General features: G+C 46.3%; 2 protein-coding genes across 3 annotated transcripts in view; one reads left to right on the forward strand and one right to left on the reverse strand.

The window, feature by feature from the left end:
- RBKS (ribokinase) overlaps positions 1-23,262 on the reverse strand; it is a 276,072-nt gene that overhangs the window by 23,131 nt on the left and 229,679 nt on the right. Inside the window, exon 8 of one of the 2 annotated variants that reach the window (XM_029592953.1) lies at positions 3,296-3,572. The exons of the other annotated variant lie outside the window; for it this stretch is intronic. Coding sequence (XP_029448813.1) covers positions 3,558-3,572 — 15 coding nt within the window. The 3' untranslated portion in view covers positions 3,296-3,557. Of the gene's footprint in view, positions 1-3,295; positions 3,573-23,262 lie in introns of those variants that run through there. 2 annotated transcript variants of the gene reach the window in all.
- MRPL33 (mitochondrial ribosomal protein L33) lies at positions 5,934-22,968 on the forward strand. Its single transcript, XM_029592956.1, has 4 exons — positions 5,934-6,066; positions 12,513-12,531; positions 13,719-13,825; positions 22,764-22,968. Exons 1-4 carry the CDS (start codon positions 6,045-6,047, stop codon positions 22,811-22,813), a joined length of 198 nt encoding a protein of 65 aa, XP_029448816.1. The 5' UTR covers positions 5,934-6,044; the 3' UTR covers positions 22,814-22,968.

The raw sequence follows: 23,262 nt of genomic DNA on the forward strand, positions 1-23,262 counted from the left end.
GAAGAACTGTAAAAAGAGTGAAAAGCAGAATATAAAAATAAAAAATAAATAAAATAAATAAATAACTCCCCTCTCAATCTATAAGACTCGTGCCTATGGCAAGAAAGAACCATGAAGGAGACTTGAAATCCATTCTCTGAAGGGAACAACTGTGAAAAGCCACCTGCTCAGTGTTGCGACCACGACCCTCGGAACCTGTTGCGGACCATGGGCTATAGATCCTGAAACAGGCGCGGTCGCTAGCTCATGGGAGAGCGTGAGCCCCTGGACCATGGCACAGCTCAGGGAGGAGCCCCAAAGCACACCGTGGGAGGTGAGAGCATGCAAGCATGGGCGGAGCAGGAATAAAGCAGGACTGGAAGCTAAGGCAAGAAACTCAGAACAGGAACCAGGCAGGACCAGCCCTCCGTTGGACCTACACGCAGCAGTATGACCCAGCAATGCAATACTGGTCACAAGAGTAGCTGTCCGGCCACTCGGTAGCCCTTTCGGACCCGCTGCTTGGGAACGACGAGTGCGTGAGGCCAGACGGAGGCTGAGGGCAGGAACAAGACGAAGACTTGGAACTTGGAAGGACTCAGACGAGGACTTGGAACTTGGAAGGTACAGGTGGGCACTATCCCTCAGGGCACCCTACACAGCCAGTAGGCTGGTCACGGACCACCCTGTCCACTTGCACGCCCTACACAACCTAAGAAGGCTGGTCGCGGACCACATGAGAGCGAGACAAGCACCAGAAAGGAATCCAACCAAACGAAACTCCAATGACCGGAAACAGGAACCGGATCTATACGGACTTACCCTTGGGATGGCCATCTGGAGGACTCGAAGAGCTGGCAGACTCGGAACTCGGAAAACTCAGAACATGGAACACTCAGAACTTGGAACTTGAAACCCAACCAAACTAGACTCCAGTGACCAGAAACGGGAACCGGATCCATACGGATTTATCCTTGGGATGGCCATCCGGAGGATTTGAAGAGCTGGCAGACTCGGAACTCGGAAGACTTGGAACTTGGAACTCGGAAGACTCAACTTGGAACTCGGAAGACTCAAAACTTGGAATACTTGGAACTTGGAATACAGGATCATCAGGATAAGGTGATAAAGGACCTCTGCAACATCGGAACATCAAGACTTGGAACAGGCGAAGAAGGGGATCCAACCAAACGAGACTCCAATGACCAGAAACAGGAACCGGATCCATACGGATTTAGCCTCGGGGTGGCCATCTGGAGGACTCTAAGAGCTGGCAGACTCGGAACTTGGAACATCAGAATTAGGCAACGAAGGGCCTCTGGAACATCAGAACATCAGGACTTGGAACAGGCAATGAAGGAGCTCTAGAACATCAGAACATCAGGACTTGGAACAGAGAACGAAGGAGCTCTGGAAAAACGGAACATCAGGACTTGGAACAGACTTCGAAGGAGCTCTGACGAAGGACAAGACCAGGAACATTAGGACGAGAAGACCAGGAACATAGAACGAAGAGCCATCAAGACAAGTGACGACCACGGAGGACCTGGACCAGCACAGAAGAACATGGACGATCATGGGATCCGATCCGAAGGCCCTGAGGAACTGGAAGTGAGCCCTTTTATAGGGCTGAAGCAGGAAGTTGACTGATGAGGATTTCCGGTGAGGCCGCAGGCTTTTCCCGCTGCTGGCCCTTTAAATATCTTCGAAGAGGTGCGCACCGGCACTTAGAGGAGGGCCCAGGGAGGAGCAGGACCCTGGACAGAGGCGGCCTCACTGCACAGACAGAGGAGGAGGCCCCGAAGGCGGCACTAGGAACTGACCACTGCTTGCCTCTGACCACGATTGGACCGCTGCCTGAAACTGACCTCTGCTTGCTACTGACCACACTCGGACTGATATCTGGAACTGACCCTTGCTTTGGCTGACTACCCTGATGGATACCTTGGCTTTGACCCTTGCACTCCATAAGGACACTCTTCGCTGCCCCGGTGACCACCAGGCCGGCCTGTTCGGATGCTATCTGCGGCCTTCTTCTAACTAGACCTATAGGCACTGCCTATCATGACCGGAGGACCTCCAGTTCCTGTTTTACTCCTTTGGTCTCCGGTTCTCTCCGTTCTGGTCTAGTCCAGTTGATCTCCACAAGCCGCGCACCCTTGTTCGTGGGCACACTTCTCTGCTACCTCTCCAGGAGACCCTCAGAGGCCCACCTAAGCCCAGGCGGTCCGGGAATCCAAGGGCTCAACCCAAGGAGCCCCTGGACTGTTAATGGTGAAGCTCCACCTAGCCTCGTTCTCCTTGTGTGCTCCGCCTCCTGGGGGCAGGCGCCCCCTGGGAACCCTCAGAGGGCCATACCAATCCTGCGCCAGGCCAAAGGTCCACTTCCAGCACAACACAGATGTCTTCTAAATCTTGGCATTAGTCAAGATACTATTAAATGGTTCGAAACATACTTATCTGATTGTATGTTTTGGGTAAATACATTTCAACCTTCTAGTCGTAAGACAATAGAATCTAGTGTTCTTCAAGATTCTCCTTTCTTCAATATTCTAACATCTTTCTGCTTCCTCTAGATAAGATTTAGCTAGAGATTCAATATCTAATATACACAAATTATATTCAGTTACTTTTTTCCTTTCTCAGATTCATTCTATGCAAACATGTCTATCTGTATAGATACTACAGTAACATGGATGTCCTCCAATGGTCTTATCCTCAAACTCAAGAAAACTAAGGCTTAATGCCTCAATTGGACACAATCATCACTTTTGTTGATGGAACTGAAAGTTAGAAACACCAGTCTTCCTGTGGCAATGGAAGAACCTTTGCATTATATTTAATAACAAACTATGAAAGCTCAAATTAGTCCTGTTATTTTGGAAGTTAAAAGCTTTTCTTTCCTCTGAGGATTTCAGATCAGTCTTACAAACTATGGTATCATCATACAATGTTTACTGCTGTACACGTTACTTTAGTATCCCATTTTACAACTGCTTCAAAATGCAGAAATGCGCCTTCTCACTGGTTGTTCTTCTTGTGACCATATTATCTTCTCTCTGGTTGCTCTTATCATGGCAGATTAATTTTAAAATAGTTACAATGATTTTAAAGCATTTGTAATCCCTGGGCTGATGTTGTCAAGTAGACTCCACAGGCACCCTTTAGTTTCCTGGGCTTATGATATCCACACTTCCCTTAACTTCCATAAATACATTACTTTCCAGGATTCCCGGTTGGGGAGGAGATTTGTCTCCAAGGCATGAACTTTGTTATTATGATGTTTAATGTTAATAAAAACACGCTAGACTCAGGATACAGTTCCAACATAACTTTACCGACAGTTGATTTTAAATTGCAATAAATGACAATTTACAAGTCCTTGTTCAATACAGTCCATTACATAATCCTGTTCCAATAAATCTTATCTTTCATTCCTTATCCCGTGCCAATTTCAAGTGTTCTGAAACTCCTTCCCAGAAATGGTGCTATAGTACCTGAATTGGTCTAGATGACATTACCCAAAAGTCTCATTTGTCATACCTTGATTCAGGTGTCTTGAATAGACTCCTTACATCTTATCCAACCTCCTCCTAGAATATCCATAAATAAATAAATAAATATGATGATAGACAGCTACATGTAGCCTGATAACTTCAGAAACTAACTGTCTATGTTTGAATATAACCAGTTAGGGTTTTTTGGTAATCTGGCCCTTTGTGGCTGGATAACTTCCTACTTCACCCATCAAAGGGTGAGCCAGAGGAATAGATTTTTATTCGTTCCTGGGAAGAGGACAGAAGTAGGAAGTAAGGAGAATTGTGGCACCCATTTGATCTTAACCATCAACATATCATCAGAATTTATTTATTTTAAAAATCTATATGCTGCATCATCCAATGTCTTGAGTGGCTTCCAAATAAACATTCATAAAATGGAAACAAAAACATACTGAAATCATACCAACAAAACAAACATTAAAATAGAAATTATTAAAATACAGACATAAACAGGACAAACCCAGCTTAGTTTCTGGCCTAGGCAAGGGCAGGGACTGGGTGCTGGAACAAGTATGGAGGGGGCACGGTGTGGATGCCGGTTGGCCAAGATGTGTGCCGGGCAAGTGAAGGAGGGAGGGGAAAGAGAGGTGGCAATGTGGACGTGGTTGCCAGTCAGGAGCATGGGTGGGAATGTTAGTCTTTTAGTTTCTGGCCTGGGGAAGGACAGGTGGTGGGTGCTGGAACAGAAGTCGAGGGGGCAGGTTGTGGATCCTGGATTTTTAGTAGGTAAGGTGTGAAAGTATGTCTTCAGGACAGGATGTTGTACCGGGCAGGTGAAGGGGGGCGAGAGTCAGAAAGGTGGGAGTGTTAAAGTCTTTTAATTTCTGGCCTGGGGAGGGGAATGGGTGTTAGAACAGAAGTTGAGGGGCAGCGGAAAGAAGGTTGTTGATGTGGCTGAGGGAGGCAGGGAAAGGCAGAGTGTTGGTGTGGCTGAGGGAGGCAGGGAAAGGCAGAGTGTTGGTGTGGCTGAGGGAGGCAGGGGAAGGCAGAGTGTTGGTGTGGCTGAGGGAGGCAGAAGAAGGCAGAGTGTTGGTGTGGCTGAGGGAGGCAGAAGAAGGCAGAGTGTTGGTGTGGGTGAGGGAGGCAGGGGAAGGCAGAGTGTTGGTGTGGGTGAGGGAGGCAGGGGAAGGCAGAGTGTTGGTGTGGGTGAGGGAGGCAGGGGAAGGCAGAGTGTTGGTGTGGCTGAGGGAGGCAGAAGAAGGCAGAGTGTTGGTGTGGCTGAGGGAGGCAGAAGAAGGCAGAGTGTTGGTGTGGGTGAGGGAGGCAGGGGAAGGCAGAGTGTTGGTGTGGGTGAGGGAGGCAGGGGAAGGCAGAGTGTTGGTGTGGGTGAGGGAGGCAGGGGAAGGCAGAGTGTTGGTGTGGCTGAGGGAGGCAGAAGAAGGCAGAGTGTTGGTGTGGGTGAGGGAGGCAGGGGAAGGCAGAGTGTTGGTGTGGGTGAGGGAGGCAGGGGAAGGCAGAGTGTTGGTGTGGCTGAGGGAGGCAGGGGAGGCAGAGTGTTGGTGTGGGTGAGGGAGGCAGGGGAAGGCAGAGTGTTGGTGTGGCTGAGGGAGGCAGGGGAAGGCAGAGTGTTGGTGTGGCTGAGGGAGGCAGGGGAAGGCAGAGTGTTGGTGTGGGTGAGGGAGGCAGGGGAAGGCAGAGTGTTGGTGTGGCTGAGGGAGGCAGGGGAAGGCAGAGTGTTGGTGTGGCTGAGGGAGGCAGGGGAAGGCAGAGTGTTGGTGTGGCTGAGGGAGGCAGGGGAAGGCAGAGTGTTGGTGTGGGTGAGGGAGGCAGGGGAAGGCAGAGTGTTGGTGTGGGTGAGGGAGGCAGGGGAAGGCAGAGTGTTGGTGTGGCTGAGGGAGGCAGGGGAAGGCAGAGTGTTGGTGTGGCTGAGGGAGGCAGGGAAGGCAGAGTGTTGGTGTGGCTGAGGGAGGCAGGGGAAGGCAGAGTGTTGGTGTGGCTGAGGGAGGCAGGGGAAGGCAGAGTGTTGGTGTGGGTGAGGGAGGCAGGGGAAGGCAGAGTGTTGGTGTGGGTGAGGGAGGCAGGGGAAGGCAGAGTGTTGGTGTGGGTGAGGGAGGCAGGGGAAGGCAGAGTGTTGGTGTGGGTGAGGGAGGCAGGGGAAGGCAGAGTGTTGGTGTGGGTGAGGGAGGCAGGGAAAGGCAGAGTGTTGGTGTGGGTGAGGGAGGCAGGGGAAGGCAGAGTGTTGGTGTGGGTGAGGGAGGCAGGGGAAGGCAGAGTGTTGGTGTGGCTGAGGGAGGCAGAAGAAGGCAGGGTGTTGGTGTGGCTGAGGGAGGCAGGGAAAGGCAGGGTGTTGGTGTGGCTGAGGGAGGCAGAAGAAGGCAGGGTGTTGGTGTGGCTGAGAGGTAGGGGAAGCCGGGTGTTGGTGTTTAAGTGAATGGCTCTAGCGCACTTTGACCTCGTTCACCCGCCGCTCCCGGAAGCGTTTGTGCGGCGCGTGCTGGCCGCGCTCCGGAAGTTCTTCCCCGCAGTCGGAGACGTTTCCGGTGGAGGGAGCCGCTGCCGGGCGCCATGTTTCTGAGTCCGGTGCGCTGTAAGTTACCGCTGCCGCTTCTAGCTGGGGAGTGCGAGGCAGGTGCCAGGGCACTGGGGACGAGGGGTGCGTTTCAGAGAATTGCGCGGCAGAGCAGGGAGACCGTGGCTTCTGTATCCCAGGACAGACTCCCCTCTCCTGTGCTGTGAAGGGGCGGGGAGCGCCCCGGCAGCGGTGTTACTACTGTGTCTCGGGCCCCCTTTCCTTCCAAGACAGGATTCAGAAAAGTTTAATGGGCATGACACTTTCTCCCTGGTGCTGCCAAAATATGACAGTAATAACATTAACATAAAATTACAAAGCGTAAGAGATTCAGTGAATCTGATGATCAGTGTTTTCTCTGGTCAGATTACCTTATTTACTGGCTGGTGGCAAAATACCTAATATTGTGTTGCTGTGGTGCCGTTTCTCTGTCATTGAGCAACAGTGAATGTGAAATCTACCCCTGCTAAATACTGTGACTGGAGCACGATGTGTGAATGCTTGCCTGCCAGATTGGCTTCTGTCGGCTTGTGGTAACACTTCTGTAGTAACAGGTGCCCCAGTGCAACATGTCTACTTCTGTCCACTTTCTGGCATTGCACTTTATTCCTGGGGGAATTCTGTGCAAAAAAATTTAAAATTATGTGCATAACAAATATAAATTCTGTGCACAAAATCTTAAAATGCTGCAAACTTTATGTTGGTCAACATAACACAATTTACATGATGGTCCTTAAGTAATTACATTTTAAGTTAATACAGAAAAACGTTATTACGTAAAGATGCAGAATTTTAAATATTTTGAGCAGAATTTCTCTAGAAATTCACTGTAAGAATGTCCCTTCCACTCTCTCGTACTCCCCTGGCCACTTTTTCCTCTCAGGTCCCAACTCCTTCACCTGCCAGTATCTCTCCCCTGCATCTCTAGGCTCAACCCCTTCCACTCTATCGCCACTCTCAGAGTTTGACCCCATTCTCAATACTGCCCCTCACACAGGCTCTCTCTCTCTCTAGTATACATACACACACCCTCATACAGGCGCCCTCTCTTGCATGCACAGTCTCACAAGCTCCTGTTCTCTCTCAAGCAAACACTCTCACACAGGCTACCTATAAGAACATAAGAAAATACCATACTGGGTCAGACCAAGGGTCCATCAAGCCCAGCATCCTGTTTCCAACAGTGGCCAATCCAGGTCATAGGAGCCTGGCAAGTACCCAAAAACTAAGTCTATTCCATGTAACCATTGCTAATGGCAGTGGCTATTCTCTAAGTGAACTTAATAGCAGGTAATGGACTTCTCCTCCAAGAACTTATCCAATCCTTTTTTAAACACAGCATACTAACTGCACTGACCACATCCCCTGGTAACAAATTCCAGAGTTTAATTGTGCGTTGAGTAAAAAAGAACTTTCTCCGATTAGTTTTAAATGTGCCCCATGCTAACTTCATGGAGTGCCCCCTAGTCTTTCTACTATCCGAAAGAGTAAATAACCGATTCACATCTACCCGTTCTAGACCTCTCATGATTTTAAACACTATGTCTCTCTCTTATGCATTCCTTCACACAGGCTCATTCTCACGTACACAGGATCCCTTTTTCATACACACCAGCTCCCAATCTCTCACACACACACACACACACACATATAAACTCCTTCACAATCTCCTCATATAGTCTCCCTCTCTCTGGCACCCACACTCAAACACCCCCCTGCTCTCTCTCACCCCCCCCCCTACTTACCCTTCCTGCTCTCTCTCACCCCCTGCTCTCTGTCTCTCACCTCCTCCCCCTCCTCTCTCTTCATTAAAAAGACAAACTTTTCCCAAAAATCCTTCTGCAATGTTGCTCATGAGCAATGTTGAAAAGAACCGGTTCAAGGACTGATGCACGCAGCTAGTAATGCTTCCTCCTCAGAGTGAACTCCATTTATCACTACCCGTTGTTACCTCCCACTAAAACGGTTTCTAACCCAGTGAGTCACTCTGTGGCCCTTACCAAGGCTGCTCCGTTTATTTATGTTGCCTTAAGGAACCATGTCAGTAGCCTTACTGAAATACAAGTACACTGCATCCAGCACTCTCCCTTGATCAGATTCATCTGACAAGATCTACTCTGGTAAATCCACGCTGCCTCTTGCAGTCCATTGGATTCCATACATTGCACCGTCCTCTGTTTTAGCAGTCAGTTAGCAAGGAAATTAAGGGACTCCCCCAAAAAAAGAGAGTGATAATTGCATGCCAATGTCAGAAAGCGTGTTTTATGAACCATTAGCTGGAGGTATACATTAAATGTCTTGTACTTGCGCTATTGTTGGAGGAGCCATTCGGTGGGGAAGACTTGCCTGTGTGTGAATGGCGTGCATCTGTTACGGGTGTGAGTGGTATCGGGAGGTGAATGGCGTGTATCTGCTACGGGTGTGAGTGGTATCGGGAGGTGAATGGCGTGCATCTGTTACGGGTGTGAGTGGTATCGGGAGGTGAATGGCGTGTATCTGCTACGGGTGTGAGTGGTATCGGGAGGTGAATGGCGTGCATCTGTTACGGGTGTGAGTGGTATCGGGAGGTGAATGGCGTGTATCTGCTACGGGTGTGAGTGGTATCGGGAGGTGAATGGCGTGCATCTGTTACGGGTGTGAGTGGTATCGGGAGGTGAATGGCGTGTAGTGCTGGGGGCATGTCCGTGCAGCAGCACCGTTCATTGGGGAATGAGGAGGACATAGCTGGACACCATGTTGCAAGTGTGTCTCTTCAGATTATGTGAGATTTCTAGCCTTTTGGTCAGTGTTTCATGAACCTGAAAAGTTTTGTATGAAATTATTAAGAAGATTTATTTATTATTTATTTATAACTTTTTTTTTTATACCGAAGTTCAGGTAACAGAATTACTTATCACTCCGGTTTACATTATAACAAGTAGAAAACAATGACAACATATGTCTTACAATGAACAAGGGAGTGAACAACTTGGATAATATAACATAACATAACTAGGAACAGGAGCAGTATGCACTATTAGAGCGAAACTAGCGCATGGGGAGGGAGGTTTGCTAATGGGGGGGAGGGGGAAGGAAGGTTGTTCGTGGAGGGGGGGAGGAGGGGGAAATTTCTTATTGATGAGTAAAAACATGAGCATAGGTTCTGGACGTCAACAGTATGAAAACAGTCTATGGGAGCTGTGGAAGACTAAGTAAGTTAAGGGAATGCTTGATTTAAGCCACCGTTTCATATGTTTGCCAGATAAGTACTTTGGCTATTTCCTTAAATCCTTCCCCTCTTGAAGCTTTGAGCTCAGTTGGGGTATTTTTTTAATTTGCCTTGCCTAGGTTCTTGTAGGCTTGACTTGACTGGTCATACAGTTACAGTTTTGAAATTATTTTTGGTCATAAATATAAGTTTTTGACTCAATTTTAAATCACTTAATATAACTTCATTTACTTATACTTAGCATTACAAGCTATTATTAGATAAGTTAAGAAATTGCAAATAATTTTCTTAGTGTTTTTTCAACGATTCAGGTTATGATTCATTTTTTTAACATATCTCTAAAACATAACAGCAGTGTCTTTATGAACCTGTCTGTTGTTTTTCACTGTTTTTCCATATATATATATATTTTTTATTTATGTTGCCTTTAAAATAGTTTTTGTATGTCAGTGTAACACAAAATATTTTTTCACGTTTGGATATTTGGGGGCTTTGAGTCTATTAGTGACAGTTTTCTCATCAGCATGTCTACCCCCATTTTCCATCCACCCCCGTGTGCGAGTGTGAGATGCGAGTGTGTGCACTCTTTATCTACCCCTTTGCACTCCCATTTCCCTCGTCTCTCATGTGTGTGTGTGTGTGGGTGCAAGGGGCCAGGCGTGTGTTTGGAGAGGTGAGAGTGAGGATGCATGCTCTGGGGGATGGATTGCAGCCTCCCCAGACTCTCACTCCCCCCCCATGTGTGTGTGTGTGTTTGTTATGGGGCAGATGTGAGTGTTATTAGGGGTGTGTTGGGAGGGTGTGCAAGTCAAAGGGGAATGAGCTGAGAATGTGTGTATGTGTGCTCTCTCCCTCATACTCTCTATTTTGCCTCTGCACCCCCATACATATGTGTTGGGGGGGTGGGGGGGGATCGTGGGTTTGTGTTATGGGGTTAGTGTGAGGGTCTGGTGTTTGTCAGGGAATGGCTGAAGGGGTGTGTGTCGGGCAGTGGCTGGGTCTAGGGGCATGTAAGGGGCCAGAGAGTAACGGGGGGATGTTTTGGGGGTCTGGGAGTGACCGGAGGTGTGTGATGGAATGACTGGGTGTGTGGGTGGGAGCTGTGCATTTCCATCTTGCACGCTCCACTTTCTCCATCTCCTCCTCTGTAGGTAGGAGTCTGTGTGTTTTCTCAGGTTAGAGTAGACCGGGGATTCCCAAACCTGTCCTGGGGACCCCACAGTGAATATGCATGAGTTAGATTTGTATATTATGGAGACTCAGTATATGCAAATCTCCTGCATATTCATTGTGGATCTCCTGAAAACCCGACTGGCTGGGGGGTCCCAGGACAGGTTTGGAGTAGAAGGTATGTATTGGGGAGGGACAACACCACCCCCCACACTCGTGTGTATATGTGTTTAGGGTTGCAGATGTAGGGGGGTGGGGGGATGGTGGTGTGAAGGTGGGGAAGTTGGTAAGGATGGGTGGGACTGTGGGTGGGGGTGCACGCACGTGTCTAAGGGGGAAATGGTGGGGAGAAGTGGGTGGAGGTGGAAGAGTAGGGGGTGTGTGTGCATGGGGGATAGTCGGGATTTTCACTTGCCTCAGCCCCCCCCCGCACACCTCACTGACCTCTCTCACCCTCAACTCTATCCCCCCTTCTCTCAGTGCCCTGCCTCTTCACACCCCTCTCTCCCTCTACATCCTCCTCCTCATCCTCGCTCTTCTTCACACTCCCCCACCTACTCTGGCCCTCCCCGTACCTTGCCCTTCCAGTTCCCTCCGACCTCGGGCTCTAAGGTCATCTCTATGCAGCTGGTGGGGCCTGGGAGTCCCCACCATCCCTTCTGCTGACTGCCACCTCTTTTCTTCTGCGCTGGTGGGGCCTGGGAGTCCCCACTATCTCTTCTGTTACCAGTGCCTCTGTGTGTCGGGGGGTTTATTTGGCTTTTAGCACTGGTGGGGCCCAGGAAACCCCACCAGATATTCTGCCTCCGTTGTTTTTTTAGTTTTTGGCTTTTTTGTGCCGGTGAGGCTGGGAAATTCCCCACCAGCCCTTCTGCTGTCTGTGCCACTGCACCTCTCTTTTTTTTCTGGGGCGCTGGTGGAGCTCAGCTTTTCTGTTAGCGCCAGCGCTGCCACCGCACTGGCTGGCTCTGCCACGCTGACATTGGCTCGCCTTCCTCACTGCCTGTAGCCCCTCCCACGTCTCTGGGTGAGGTCATCACGCCGCGCATGCACAGACGCGATGCAGCGATCACCTGGAGCCCCTAATGCTTTTATAATATATATAGAGAGAAGGATCTGTCATGATTTTGTATTCATTACAATTTCCAGCTCTTGTACGCCGTGGAAAAAATGATAAATAAAGAGTTTATTAAGAAAGAAAGAAAAAAAACCCTATGCCCAACTCAAAATGCACTTAACCTAATTACAATATTGGCTTTCAGCAGTCCAAGTCTCTTGGCCTTTTCAACTAAGCATAAATGTGTAGTTTGCCATGCTCTTATATCAGAGTAAAATTTAGCTTTATATAGAATGGGTGTTTTAAAAAGAAAAACCGGTGAGTGGGGATTAAAGAAGTAGGAAGCTCCTAAACACTGCTGGGGACTTCAGTTTATTATGCAGATGTTTACATCCTGTGTTTTACTGTTAGATTGTTTTAGGTTATCTGTCACCCATTTTGAGTGTTCTTAGAAAGTCAGGAAAGAGAATAGATATAATGTTGTTACAAATTCTGCATAATGCAGTTTAGTGATCAGTACAGAGCATTGCAGTAGGAAGCAGGTGGCAGTGCCTGTGCATGCAGTCCATGACCGAGTTGGCATCCCGCTCCCTGGGAAGTGGCAGCTCTGTAAAATGTTTATCGTTCCACATCCAGGACACCATGGTACCTAAAGAGCTTCTTAGAGGGGCTCTCATTTTAATACACTTTTACCCGTAGAACTGACTAGAGTGTCAAACTATGTGTTATGTATGCCAGGGTGTTACATAGTCAGTGATAGGCATCGAAAAGCAAGTCAAGGCTGCCTCTTTCCAGGACCAAATAATTGTCTAATTTGAGAAGGCCAACCTCTGCCCCGCCTAACTGTGGCATGCGTCTGAGCTGATTCGGTGGGTCAGGTTTGCATCGCTCTGTAGATAGATGGTACCACTGGCATGTGCTTGGAATGATTTGGGGAGCATTTGCATCAATTTTGTTTTGGTTTAAAATCTAATGCCATTGCCAAAATAAATTTTCTCTTCTCTTTTTCCTCCCATGCAACAAAAACAGTTGCGAAAAGCAAATCAAAGTAAGTGTTTTTCCTTTTCTATGCACTGCGTTTAGAAGGATGGGCAACACAGGGTAAAAAATGGCATCTTTCATTAGAGAAGCATCTGCACCACTGGGGATGTTAACCCCTTAGAGCTGGCTGAAAACTCTACTGAAGTTCGTCAATCTGAAATCCTAATTATGGATACCAAAGGGTTATTGAGATTGCTGTGAACCTCGTGCCCACAGTTTGCTATAGAAACGATTGATTAGGTAACCCTCATTCAGGGGGGGGCAGTGCCTAGGCAGCCCCGAAGGGAGACCAGGATTCAATTCCTGGGCCCGGTTTTTGATGCTTGGGCTGGAGATGAGTGATGCGGAGACAGCAGCCGCAGCCTGGGGGAGGGGAGGGATTCTCAGCCACCCCAGACGGCGACTCCTGCTGATCAGGCTCCGGGTCTACAGGTCCCGGGTTCCAGAACGGGTTCTGCTTTGTGACTTGCTGGGAGATTTATGACTGAGCGGATTCTTTGTCACACACATTTTTTTGTTAAATTATTTAGGACTTTGCACTGTGAATCATCTGAGTAATTACACATGGAGTAGCTTCAGCCCAGTCTTGGAGTACCCCCTAGCCTAAGTCTGGTTTTCAGGATAGCCACAATGAATATGCAATAGATAGTTAGTTATATGCACTGCCTCCAGTGTTTCCGGATCTCTGATGTATATCATTGAGGATATCCTGAAAGGCAGAATGACTGGGGGAGGGGAGGCATGCTGCTCCAGGACCAGCTTGGGAAACGCTGCTTTCCGCAGCAGGGAGGGTAGCTTCGGGTGCTTGTTTAGTACCCTGCTCACCACACCGCATCCTCGGGGCCAGCTGCGTACACAGGCCTAAATCGTTCGCATCTTAGAAAGTCTCTGTCCTAAACATGCCACAGGAAAGTTAAGGATTGTCTGTGCTGCCTTCTAGTTGTGTGTGTGTGTGTATATATATATTTAAGCACCTCATCCCAAGTGAGTTAAACAGGCATTTATAGCTGTGTTATGACCCATGCAGGAGCATAGTATAAAAGTGATGCCATTGTGTAGGGAATAATGGGGCGCTAGTGTTTGAATGTTACAGAGCATTCCTTAAACCTATTGTAAATGTAACAGCAATTGGCATTTTTGTACGTCGGGCTGACGTCTCATCTATTACTGAGCGCTTTATCCTTTCCATTGTAGGTACATCCTCGTGCAGATGATAAGTGCGGCAGGGACCAGTTACTGCTTCAACACGAAGAGGATCCGGCTGATGGACAAACTGATCGTCCGGAGACATGATCCAGTGGGTGAGCAGAAATGGGGACAGCAGCACTATAGACATTCCTAAAAAAATAAAATAAAATAGGAAATCCATGCCAGGGGCTAGCAGTGGTCCGGTCATGGTGTAGTCCTCCAGGCTATCTCTGTGGGTACAGTACATCCAGGAATCTGACTGGCTAATGAGAGAGAAGTTATCCCAAGCAGTGTGCTTCCCAAACTACACGAGATGCCAGTTGTGCCCTTCATCCAGGTACTAAAGTGCTGAGGCCCCATGCTTGTTCTCCAGTCACCGCAGCCACTGTTTGCCTCAAATCAGAGGAATAGCGTAGCTTGTCTGTGTAATACACCCGTGTTACTTAGACATTTAACTCAACAGTTCTGTTTACTCTGTTACAAATCAGACAATTAATGGATCTGGAAGATTTCACACTGGTTTTATTTTGAAAAATCACAATCTTTTTTTCTGAAAAGTTTATTTTAAAAAATGGCTAGCAGCTCGGGTACTGGATTTTGTAGTTTGTCTGCCTAATGGGAGGTTGTGATTTTTTTTCTTTAGCCTGGGTCCTCTGGAGGGAGCACCAGCGAGGCTGCAGATTAGTACATAGTGGAAGAAATCCACCCTTGTGCTCACCTTACTTCCAGCCGAATGGCAGTGGGAATGATTCCTGAACTCATAAACTGAATATTATTGCTTGCACAATGGCAGGAACTTGCAGTAATGAGAGATTAGTGCTACCCTGTCTCCAGGGTGGAGCTAGCATGACAGGTGCCACAGAATAAGGGGGACTGGTGGAGAGGGAGGAGAGTCCGCATGGGTTGAGGGGGTGGGGAGAGGAAAGGCCACAAAATAGAAGGGGGGGGGGGGGCAAGAGCAGTGACAGGCTAGAGAGGGAGCGTGGAGAGAGAGAGAGAGAGAGAGGTAAGACAGCACACATGGGGGACTTGGGAAGGGAGTGGGGAGATAAGGTGGTGGGAGGGGAAAGGGCATGAACAAAAAATGAGAATAGGGGAAGTGATAGAGGAAGACTGGAATAAAAGGCCTTCGCATATTTGTAATCTATTTGATTTTGTCTTTCATATTGGTATTTTTACCTTTTTTTTGTGTATTTTGCTATATGAATTTCAGAAATGCAGGAGATAAACTGGAATTAAATAATAATTAGACGTGGAAGGGAAAAAAGACAAAATGGAGGCCAAGTAAGAAAGAAAGAAAGCATTTGTGCTCCCCGGGTCACTTAGGGATGCAGTGGAGGCGGCAGTGTTCACAGCCCCTTGGAGGGAGGGAGGGAATGCTGCTCATTGTGTAAGGGCTATAGGCACGCACAAGAAATCCCGATATTTGCATTATAATGCCTTGTAGTGCAAAGATTTGCACTTGGCTTATAAAAAGTTGCGAGCAGAATACGTTTGCACATGCACGCTTCCAAAAATGTAGGGAACATTAGCTGTAGGATATATTATACCACATATTGAGCTGAGACTATTTGTATCCCAGTCAATAAAACAATGTGAATTTACTAGGGACGGAATTATATTACACCTTTTTGTGTTTCTAGTGTGTATTTTTACTGTGACATCCTATAATTCACAATGACTGACAGCCACATGAGACATGGCTTAAACTTGTTAGGCAACATTTATCAATTATTCAAGATTTGAGAAAAGCCTATGCCACCGATATCAGAAACAGGATCAACCCACACTTTTAATATTTGCCTTGCAAAGCTAATTGCCAGCATAAAAGTAATACTACGTATGCATCCAGGAAGGAGTGAGCAGTGTCTGGCAGTCTCTCAGCAGTAGTCCGGCTGTCTGGTCCAAGGTCCATGCTCTCTCTCTGGGGCTGGTAACACATGCAGGGAATTAGGGAATTAATTACCCCCACAGCTTAGCTGGAAATAGTTCCTCAATGTCAGTATAGATGGGAAGCATTTCTTCTCAGTCCCTGGAAGGCAGAGGGCTTTATGCAAGGAATAACTGGTAGACAGAGTTTTGCAATCTAGCAATAAGACTTTAGAGGCTAGTCTGGCTTTACAATATGTGCAGACAGGCAGGGACCACAGGGAATGTGCCAATATGGCATTCAGGAAAAGTCCAGCAGGAAAACCCCATCTTTCTTTAGTTCCCTTCTCCCTAGACTCGTGGCTTCTGGGCCAGAAGTGAATGCCCACTATCTCCCAAAGGACATGGCACAGTCCATGGGAACCTCATTGGTGGGTGATCAAAAGCTAACTTTTCCCCAGCGGCGGGTTCAGGTGTCAGTGGGAGACACACAGCCTGTTGATCAGAATGTCGCTTGGAGGGATGCAATGTCTGTGAAGCTTCAACAAGTTCATGTCCAGCTAGTTTAAACAATGTCCTGTTTATGAACAATATCGGTCCTGTGTCCCATACCCTGCTGCAAGGTCCTTGTTTGGTGCACACAGCTGCTTTAAGGGTGACCTGGACTCGGCCCCACGGGGTAACACTTATTGGCTGGATGCAGGGCCCATGATTGAAGGGTTCTAGAAGAAGCCTTGGTGCGTGACTCCCTGCCCAGGAATACCACAGCAGTGACTGAAGTAAAAACGTAAGTTGGGAGGGGATAGAAAACGGGGGAAAAATGAAGGCTCACGGTGCAGATTCCAGCCCTAGTCCTGATTGAGCTGGAAGCCCAAAGGAGCTGTGGAAAACTGCTGGATCAAAAAATAAAGAGAGACGTGCAGAGCTAGGGAGACAGCAAATAGGAATCTGAACATGATCAAAGTGGAGAATCAGAGAAGGAGGCACGACATAGAAAGCCATGGAAAAAGCTGGCATATCTGTCTCCTCACTCTGTTTCATTAAGTATAGTTTTCTTATTAGAAATCTGTATTCTGACAGCTGTGCTCTGAAGAGTGGTGGGCAGATCGTAAAGTGTTGTGCTGTTTTGGTACCTACATACTAGTAAAGCTACTTGAGTTGAATGTACTTGGAGCTGTCCAAGTCCAGTGTACAATAAATACAGAGCCCAATCTGACTGACATTTTACAAAATATGTAGAATTTCTCTCATCTTACTTCAAAGAATAGTTTTATAAAGAGGTCCAGCCTATCTCCAGTTTTATGACCATGGCATCCTTTTTAGCACCCCCCCTTTCACAGTAACACTGCCCAGTTTCTGCCCCTCTGCAACAAACACAGAGCAGTAGCGTTCCAGAACCATTTTTATTCTTGATGCAGATACCAACAAGTACCAAAGGAATTCTCCCACCGAGGGTATATGTGTGGGGCTGACGTTTTACTCATTTGAACTGCAGCAACAGACAGGGTTTCCCACTCATAAAGGTAGACATGCTCTGATTTGCTATTTAGCTCTGAAAATACCCTAAGCGAGGGTATCCTTAGGTTAAGTGGAGACGAGGAAGTGATTTGGTCCGACCATAGAGTTATTTACTTTTCCTTTCAGGTACAGGGATGGGAGGGGTTGGAGAAAGGGGGATATAGAGATCCTATGAAGAGGAAAAATAGATCGAGAACAATTTTATTTGAAGTGAGGTGAGTCACAGTTAAATTTAGAAGAAGGTACATTGGAGGAATTAGTAGATGAATGGAAGTCCTCATTGGAGATAGGTTTGAAGCCCCATGGTTTTCAATAGAGTTGAAGAGTTTGCAAAAGTAATTGAGTAAACTAGGAAAAAAAGTGGATTACATCTCATAGTTGGAATGATAAATTGTTATGGAGAAAAGTCATAAATAAATACTCGGCTAGAATTAGACAGGTGAAGCGGAAATATTTTGAAGAGCGGATTATATCAGCCGAGAACAGTTCAAAGGAAATTTCTCAGGTGGTGCAGGAATTGTTGGGGAAGTATAATTTTCCAAAGGTGGTTATTCCGGAAAGGTTAGATAGTGGTAGTTTTGCAACTTTTTGGAAGAATAAGGTGGATAAATTGCAAGAACAGATGAGGAAGTTGATCTTGAGCAATAATGGTTTTGGGTTTTTGGAGGAAGGAGGAAGACAAGAGAAGGATTTGGAAGGTGGGATGGAAAGTTTTGAGGATGTAAGGGTGAAAGAGCTTCAGGGTATCCTAGGCTCTTGTAGACCCACGTATTGTAGATTGTATCATATTTGATAAAAAACCTCCCGGAGGATTTGTTGGTAAGATTGCAAAGGATAGTGAATTTTTCCCTGAGTTTGGGTCTTCTGCCTTCTTTGAAAAGGGTAGTAGTTTGCCCTTTGTGGAAGAAGGTTGGCTTAGATTTAGAGTTGTGCAAGTTATCGACCAGTGGTAAACAGTGCTTTCTTAGTAGACGTGATTGAGAAGGTAGTAAAGCTTAGGTTCTGGAATATTTGGAGGAGAGTAATGGCTTGGATGAATGTCAGTCAGGATTCCGTACAGGATATAGTACGGAGATAGTGTTGGTGGCTTTAAATGATAAGATATTCAAGAATCTGAATAAGGGAGAGGCAGTCGGGCGGATTTTAAAAGCCCTGCTCGCGTAAATCCGCCTGGATTTACGCGAGCAGGGCCTTGTGCGCCGGCGCGCCTATTTTGCATAGGCCGCCGGCGCGCGCAGAGCCCCGGGATGCACGTAGGTCCCGGGGTTTTCTGAAGGGGGCGTGGCGGGGGCGGGATGCGGCGTTTCGGGGGCGTGGTTTCGGCCCGGGGCGTTCCGGGGGCGTGGCCTCACCCTCCAGAACCGCCCCCGGGTCGGGTCTCGGCACGCCAGCAGCCTGCTGGCGCGCATGGATTTACGTCTCCCTCCGGGAGGCGTAAATCCATGGATAAAGGTAGGGGGGGGGGTTTAGATAGGGCCGGGGGGGTGGGTTAGGTAGGGGAAGGGAGGGGAAGGTGAGGGGAGGGCAAAAGAAAGTTCCCTCGGAGGGAACGGAGGCAGCTGCGCGGCTCGGCGCGCGCCGGCTGCCCAAAATCGGCAGCCCAAAATCGGCAGCCTTGCGCGCACCAATCCAGGATTTTATAAGATACGCGCGGCTAAGCACGTATCTTATAAAATCCAGCGTACTTTTGTTTGCGCCTGGTGCGCCAACAAAAGTACGCGAATGCGTGTTTTTTAAAAATCTACCCCAGTGTGTTTAATGTTGTTGGGCCTGTCCTGTGCTTTTTTATTTGATAGATCACGATGTTTTGCATTACAGAGTTGCTGGGAATTGGGTTTCAGGGGGTGGGTCCATGACTGGATTTCCTCTGTTTTGAGAGATAGGTTAATAGAAGTTCAGGTTAGAGAAGAGAGGTCAACACCTTATTGCAGGAGTGCTCAAACTGGTCCTAGGTTCCCCTCCAGTCAGTCGGGCTTTCAGGATATCCCTAATGAATATGCATGAGATTTATTTACATACATTACCTCCTTGCGGCCAGACTCATTTTTTTCTTGACTACGGAGGGAGAGAGTGCTTAGCCACTATTGAATGAATTACAATGGCTCCCTATTAGGGAGAGGGCCAAGTTCAAGATCAGGACATTGATGTTTAACGTCTTAGTTTTATCGTGCTGTAATATATGTATTCATTGCCTTATATTGTTTCACTCATTCATTTTATGATATGATATTTTATCTATTATGAATGTTTTATCATTATCTGCAGTGCAATGTGGAACAAGCGGAATATAAGTTAATTGAAAAAATAATTAGGGTGGCCCATGAAGAGGGTGCCGGGTATTTATAGGTACTTCCCAAGCCGTAGTTTTCGTTCCGCACATGGTGTCCTGTTTTCTGTGCCAGTGGTTGTTAGGACAGCAGCATTTCGAAGCAAGATGTTTTCAGTGTTTTGGGCCTCTGTTGTGGAATTCAGCAGCTCTGGAGATCAGATTAGGAAATAACTATTTGTCTTTCAGAAAGAAGGTGAAAGCATGGTTGTATCCAAGTGCAGTGTTGGATGTGCAGACTGATTAAGTCTTTGACTTAAAGTGCTTTTTAATGTTTTTATGGTAGTAAAATGTTATATGATTATTTTATAATTTTATGTTTATTTTTATGTTGCAAACTGCTCTGGCCAGTATTTCTGATTGTGCGGTATATAAAAGTCTGGAAAGAATTATGATTAATATAAATGACTTTGCTAATCGCCAGCTAATGGTAATAGGGACCTTCATACATGGCTACCACCCATTTAAATTTATTAGAACAGCAATGCCTTCATAGGTCATCCTCAGTCTATTTTTTTTTTTTAATTCTTTATTTATTCAGTTTTTATAATACATATGTATCATAAGTTTTAAAGGAAACATGTTACATTACATTAGCATGAAATAATTTCACAATAGTTAATTCAATTACCAAAAATTTAAATTCTAATGTAGTAACCAAATCTCATTTTATACATGATTGGGGGGAGGACTTTCAAGGAGTACTTAGGAAATAGTAACACATAAATTTGATTAGACGTAACCTGAAATGGGAGCTGTTTCTCCTTTAATCCCCTGAAAATACAGTATTCCCTGAGGGGGTATGAGAATCTAGATAAAGCCTTAACTGTTCTGGGGAAAAGAAAATAAAAGTATTTGCTTCTTTTTTTATAATGCACTTACACGGATATCTAAGCAGGAAAGTAGCCCCTGAAGAAATCACATTCTGCCTCATACTCAAGAAACCTTTTCGTCGTTCCTGAGTTATCTTGGAAATATCCGGAAACATACGAACCTTTCTGCCATGAAACAATGTATTTAAATTCTTGAATTAAGCAATCATTAACCTGCTAACATCTTGTTCCATTATCAAAGAAACTAATAAAGTCGAGAAATCTATAATCTCAATGGCAGAAGATTCAAGAAAGTCAGTAAGATTCTGTAAGTCCATGGGGGGTGCTGCCTGTTGATTTGAACGGTTCAAGAGAAAATGTGCTTTATTTATTAAAGGAAATTGATGTTCAGGTAAGAAAAGCACCTCAGCAAAATATCTTTTTAGAGTAATATTAGGCATTTCCCCCATGACTCTAGGAAAGTTAATAAGTCTTAAATTTAAGCGACGATTCCAGTTTTCCAACAGTTCTAGTCTTCTAGAGAGGGCAGCTCTATCTTGGATGGTAGCCATATTAAATTCTTTAATTTTTGTAATTTCAGTGTCTACTTTTCCCACCGCAGTCTGAAGCTGTGTCAAAGTATTATCCTGAGCCAAAATTCTAGTGTTGATTTGAGAGGCAAAAGTATCCAGTTTGGCATTACAATCACGTACCGCCAGTGTTAACCCCGCAGAGAGTTCCCATAGATTTTCAAGGGTAACGACCGTTGGCCTTACCAGAGGTTCAGGAGTCCCAGATGTTGTAGGGGTCGGTTCGGAAATTGTAGATGGCATTACAGTTTCAGCTTGGGTTGAAATCTCTCCCCTCGCTGAAGTTCCTCCATTTCCTGATTCTTCGAGACTCTCCGTCGCTTCTCCCAGCACTCCTTCAGCTGTGACCTCATCGGTCCGCGTCGGTTGCTGAGCGTCCGGGGTCGAAGTTCCTCTGGCTGCCGGTGGACGTATATCGGGGGGGCTGAGGGAAACCTCGGTCCCAGGTGAAATCGCCTCTCCTCCCGGCGTTTTCACAACGGGATTCACCGCCTCGATTAATCTCAGTCTATTTTTATATTATTTTTGTTGCAAATAAAACAGTCCAATAGTATTACTAAAAGGATTAGAATCTGTTGTCATTGTAATGTAGACCTAGGAACTCAATTAGATAGGAACCTCTATAGTATCACTGACTATGTTCAACTATGAACTAAAATGAGTACATGCTGTGAATTAGAAAGGTAAACACTAACACAAAGCGCATGATTGTTGACCATGAATACGAATGCCAATTCTGTAAACCGTTGTGATCTTCTTTTGGAAGGATGGTATAGAAAATGCCTAAATAAAATAAATAAATATTTGTAAATTCTTGCCCTTTGCTTTTCTAAAGTATTTCAAATATGTCTGCTTCAGGGATTTATTTCCACCATTATAGGTCACAAAAATAATATAAAAATGGACAGAGATGCCCAGTGATTGTATGAAGGTCCCTGTTAACATCAGAGAGTTGCCGGTGATTATTAGGGCAATATATGTTTCTCATAAGTGAATTGGATTTTCTACCCGAGGGTGGTTTCTTGTTAATCCTTCTAGTCATACCAGTGTGTGCCAGTTCATCTCCACACTCCCAGTGGAGCTGTGTGTGTTCTCACACCTGTTCTCTGTCTCGATGTTAGTCTGTTCCTTGTGCAGCTATGATCCAGCGGCACTGAGTCTCTTTTATAATGCTGGGGGTTGCTTACTAGTTTATCTGCCACTTACAATGCATATCTTTTGCAGTTGTTCCTTTTTAATGTTCCTGCCGCAAATGTACACTCCCAAGAAGTCTAAAAACTGAGGATATGTGAGTTGAATGCTGCAAGCCAGAAGCTTCTACGTGCAGTGGTTTTGACAGGAATACTAGGTCAGACAGACAACCTGTACACATAAGGCGTTTTTTTGCAGAATGCCTAAAAGAGAGTCTTTTATCTCTGCAGGTTCTTCCCTCACCGATGCAGATGCTCTTATGAATCACAGTATTCAGGGGGATTGTATTATTGCTAATTACTTGCACTATTTTTGTAATTCAGTTTTTCTCACTGGGTTACAGAGAAGTCACCTGGAACATTAACATTTCATATCTGAGTATAAAATAAAGAGCTGAAGTTTCTAAGTGGAACATAGCTAGAACTGTGAGTAGGGTGCATGCCGAGGCACGTATTCATGCTAAAGGTAACCCTTCCTGCCGTGCCTTGCTGGATTTCTGCTGCCAGCAGCAGGGTGCCAGACTGTACCAGTGCAGCGCTTCGCAGAGTGAAAAAGGAAGCAACGGAGAAAGTGATAGGAGATAAAAGACCACCAGGCTCCTCTAGTACAAGGAAAACACCCCACAGCGCAGTCCTACATGGCTGAGGTCCCCCCCCCGAAAGAGGGGGGAGTACTCAGGCCGTGCTTTTAAGTCACCTCCTAGTTCTTTTTGTACACTCACACAAAATCCGCTTTTCTTTCACAGTAAAGAAACACGTCCTCTTCTTTGAGAAGAGAAAAATCCGCTCCATTTAAAGACTGGAGAAGCAATGGAGAGCGAGAGAACAATGCCAAGGAGGAGAGATTCTTATTGCTGAATGCAGACCAGCTCCACAGACTTTTATTTATCTTGATGATGATTCTTTTTACAATCTGTAACTTAAAACAATTAAAATACCCTGTGTCTTCAAGATGAATTTGGTCTTCAGTTTGTCTTAACTGGCCAGCCTCTTCGAGGCATGAACGTTTCTGCAGCAGGATTCCAGATTTCTGTTGAATTGTCAGACACTGGAGTAATAAGGGTAACACTTGCAGGCTTATTCAGCTGATCTATACCAGTAGCGTGATTGGGGTTCTCAGTTGCTTCACCAGATGGTTTATTCAGACTGCATTGAGCTGAGGCGAGGCATGTAACGGAGGTCATATAACCCATCTGGGTGGCTTGTTACCAGAGAAAGCAGAATTGTTTTTTGCAGTAATAGGTG

This window comes from Rhinatrema bivittatum, chromosome 3 (assembly GCF_901001135.1).
Source record: "Rhinatrema bivittatum chromosome 3, aRhiBiv1.1, whole genome shotgun sequence".
In the NCBI taxonomy this organism is placed as follows: Eukaryota; Metazoa; Chordata; class Amphibia; order Gymnophiona; family Rhinatrematidae; genus Rhinatrema; species Rhinatrema bivittatum.

Coding starts and splice junctions, on each gene's coding strand:
- MRPL33 (XM_029592956.1), top strand. CDS start 6,045: ATGTTTCTGAGTCCGGTGCGCT. Junction 13,826..22,763: donor CCGGAGACATGATCCAGTGG/GTGAGCAGAAAT, acceptor TTTCTTTCACAG/TAAAGAAACACGTCCTCTTC.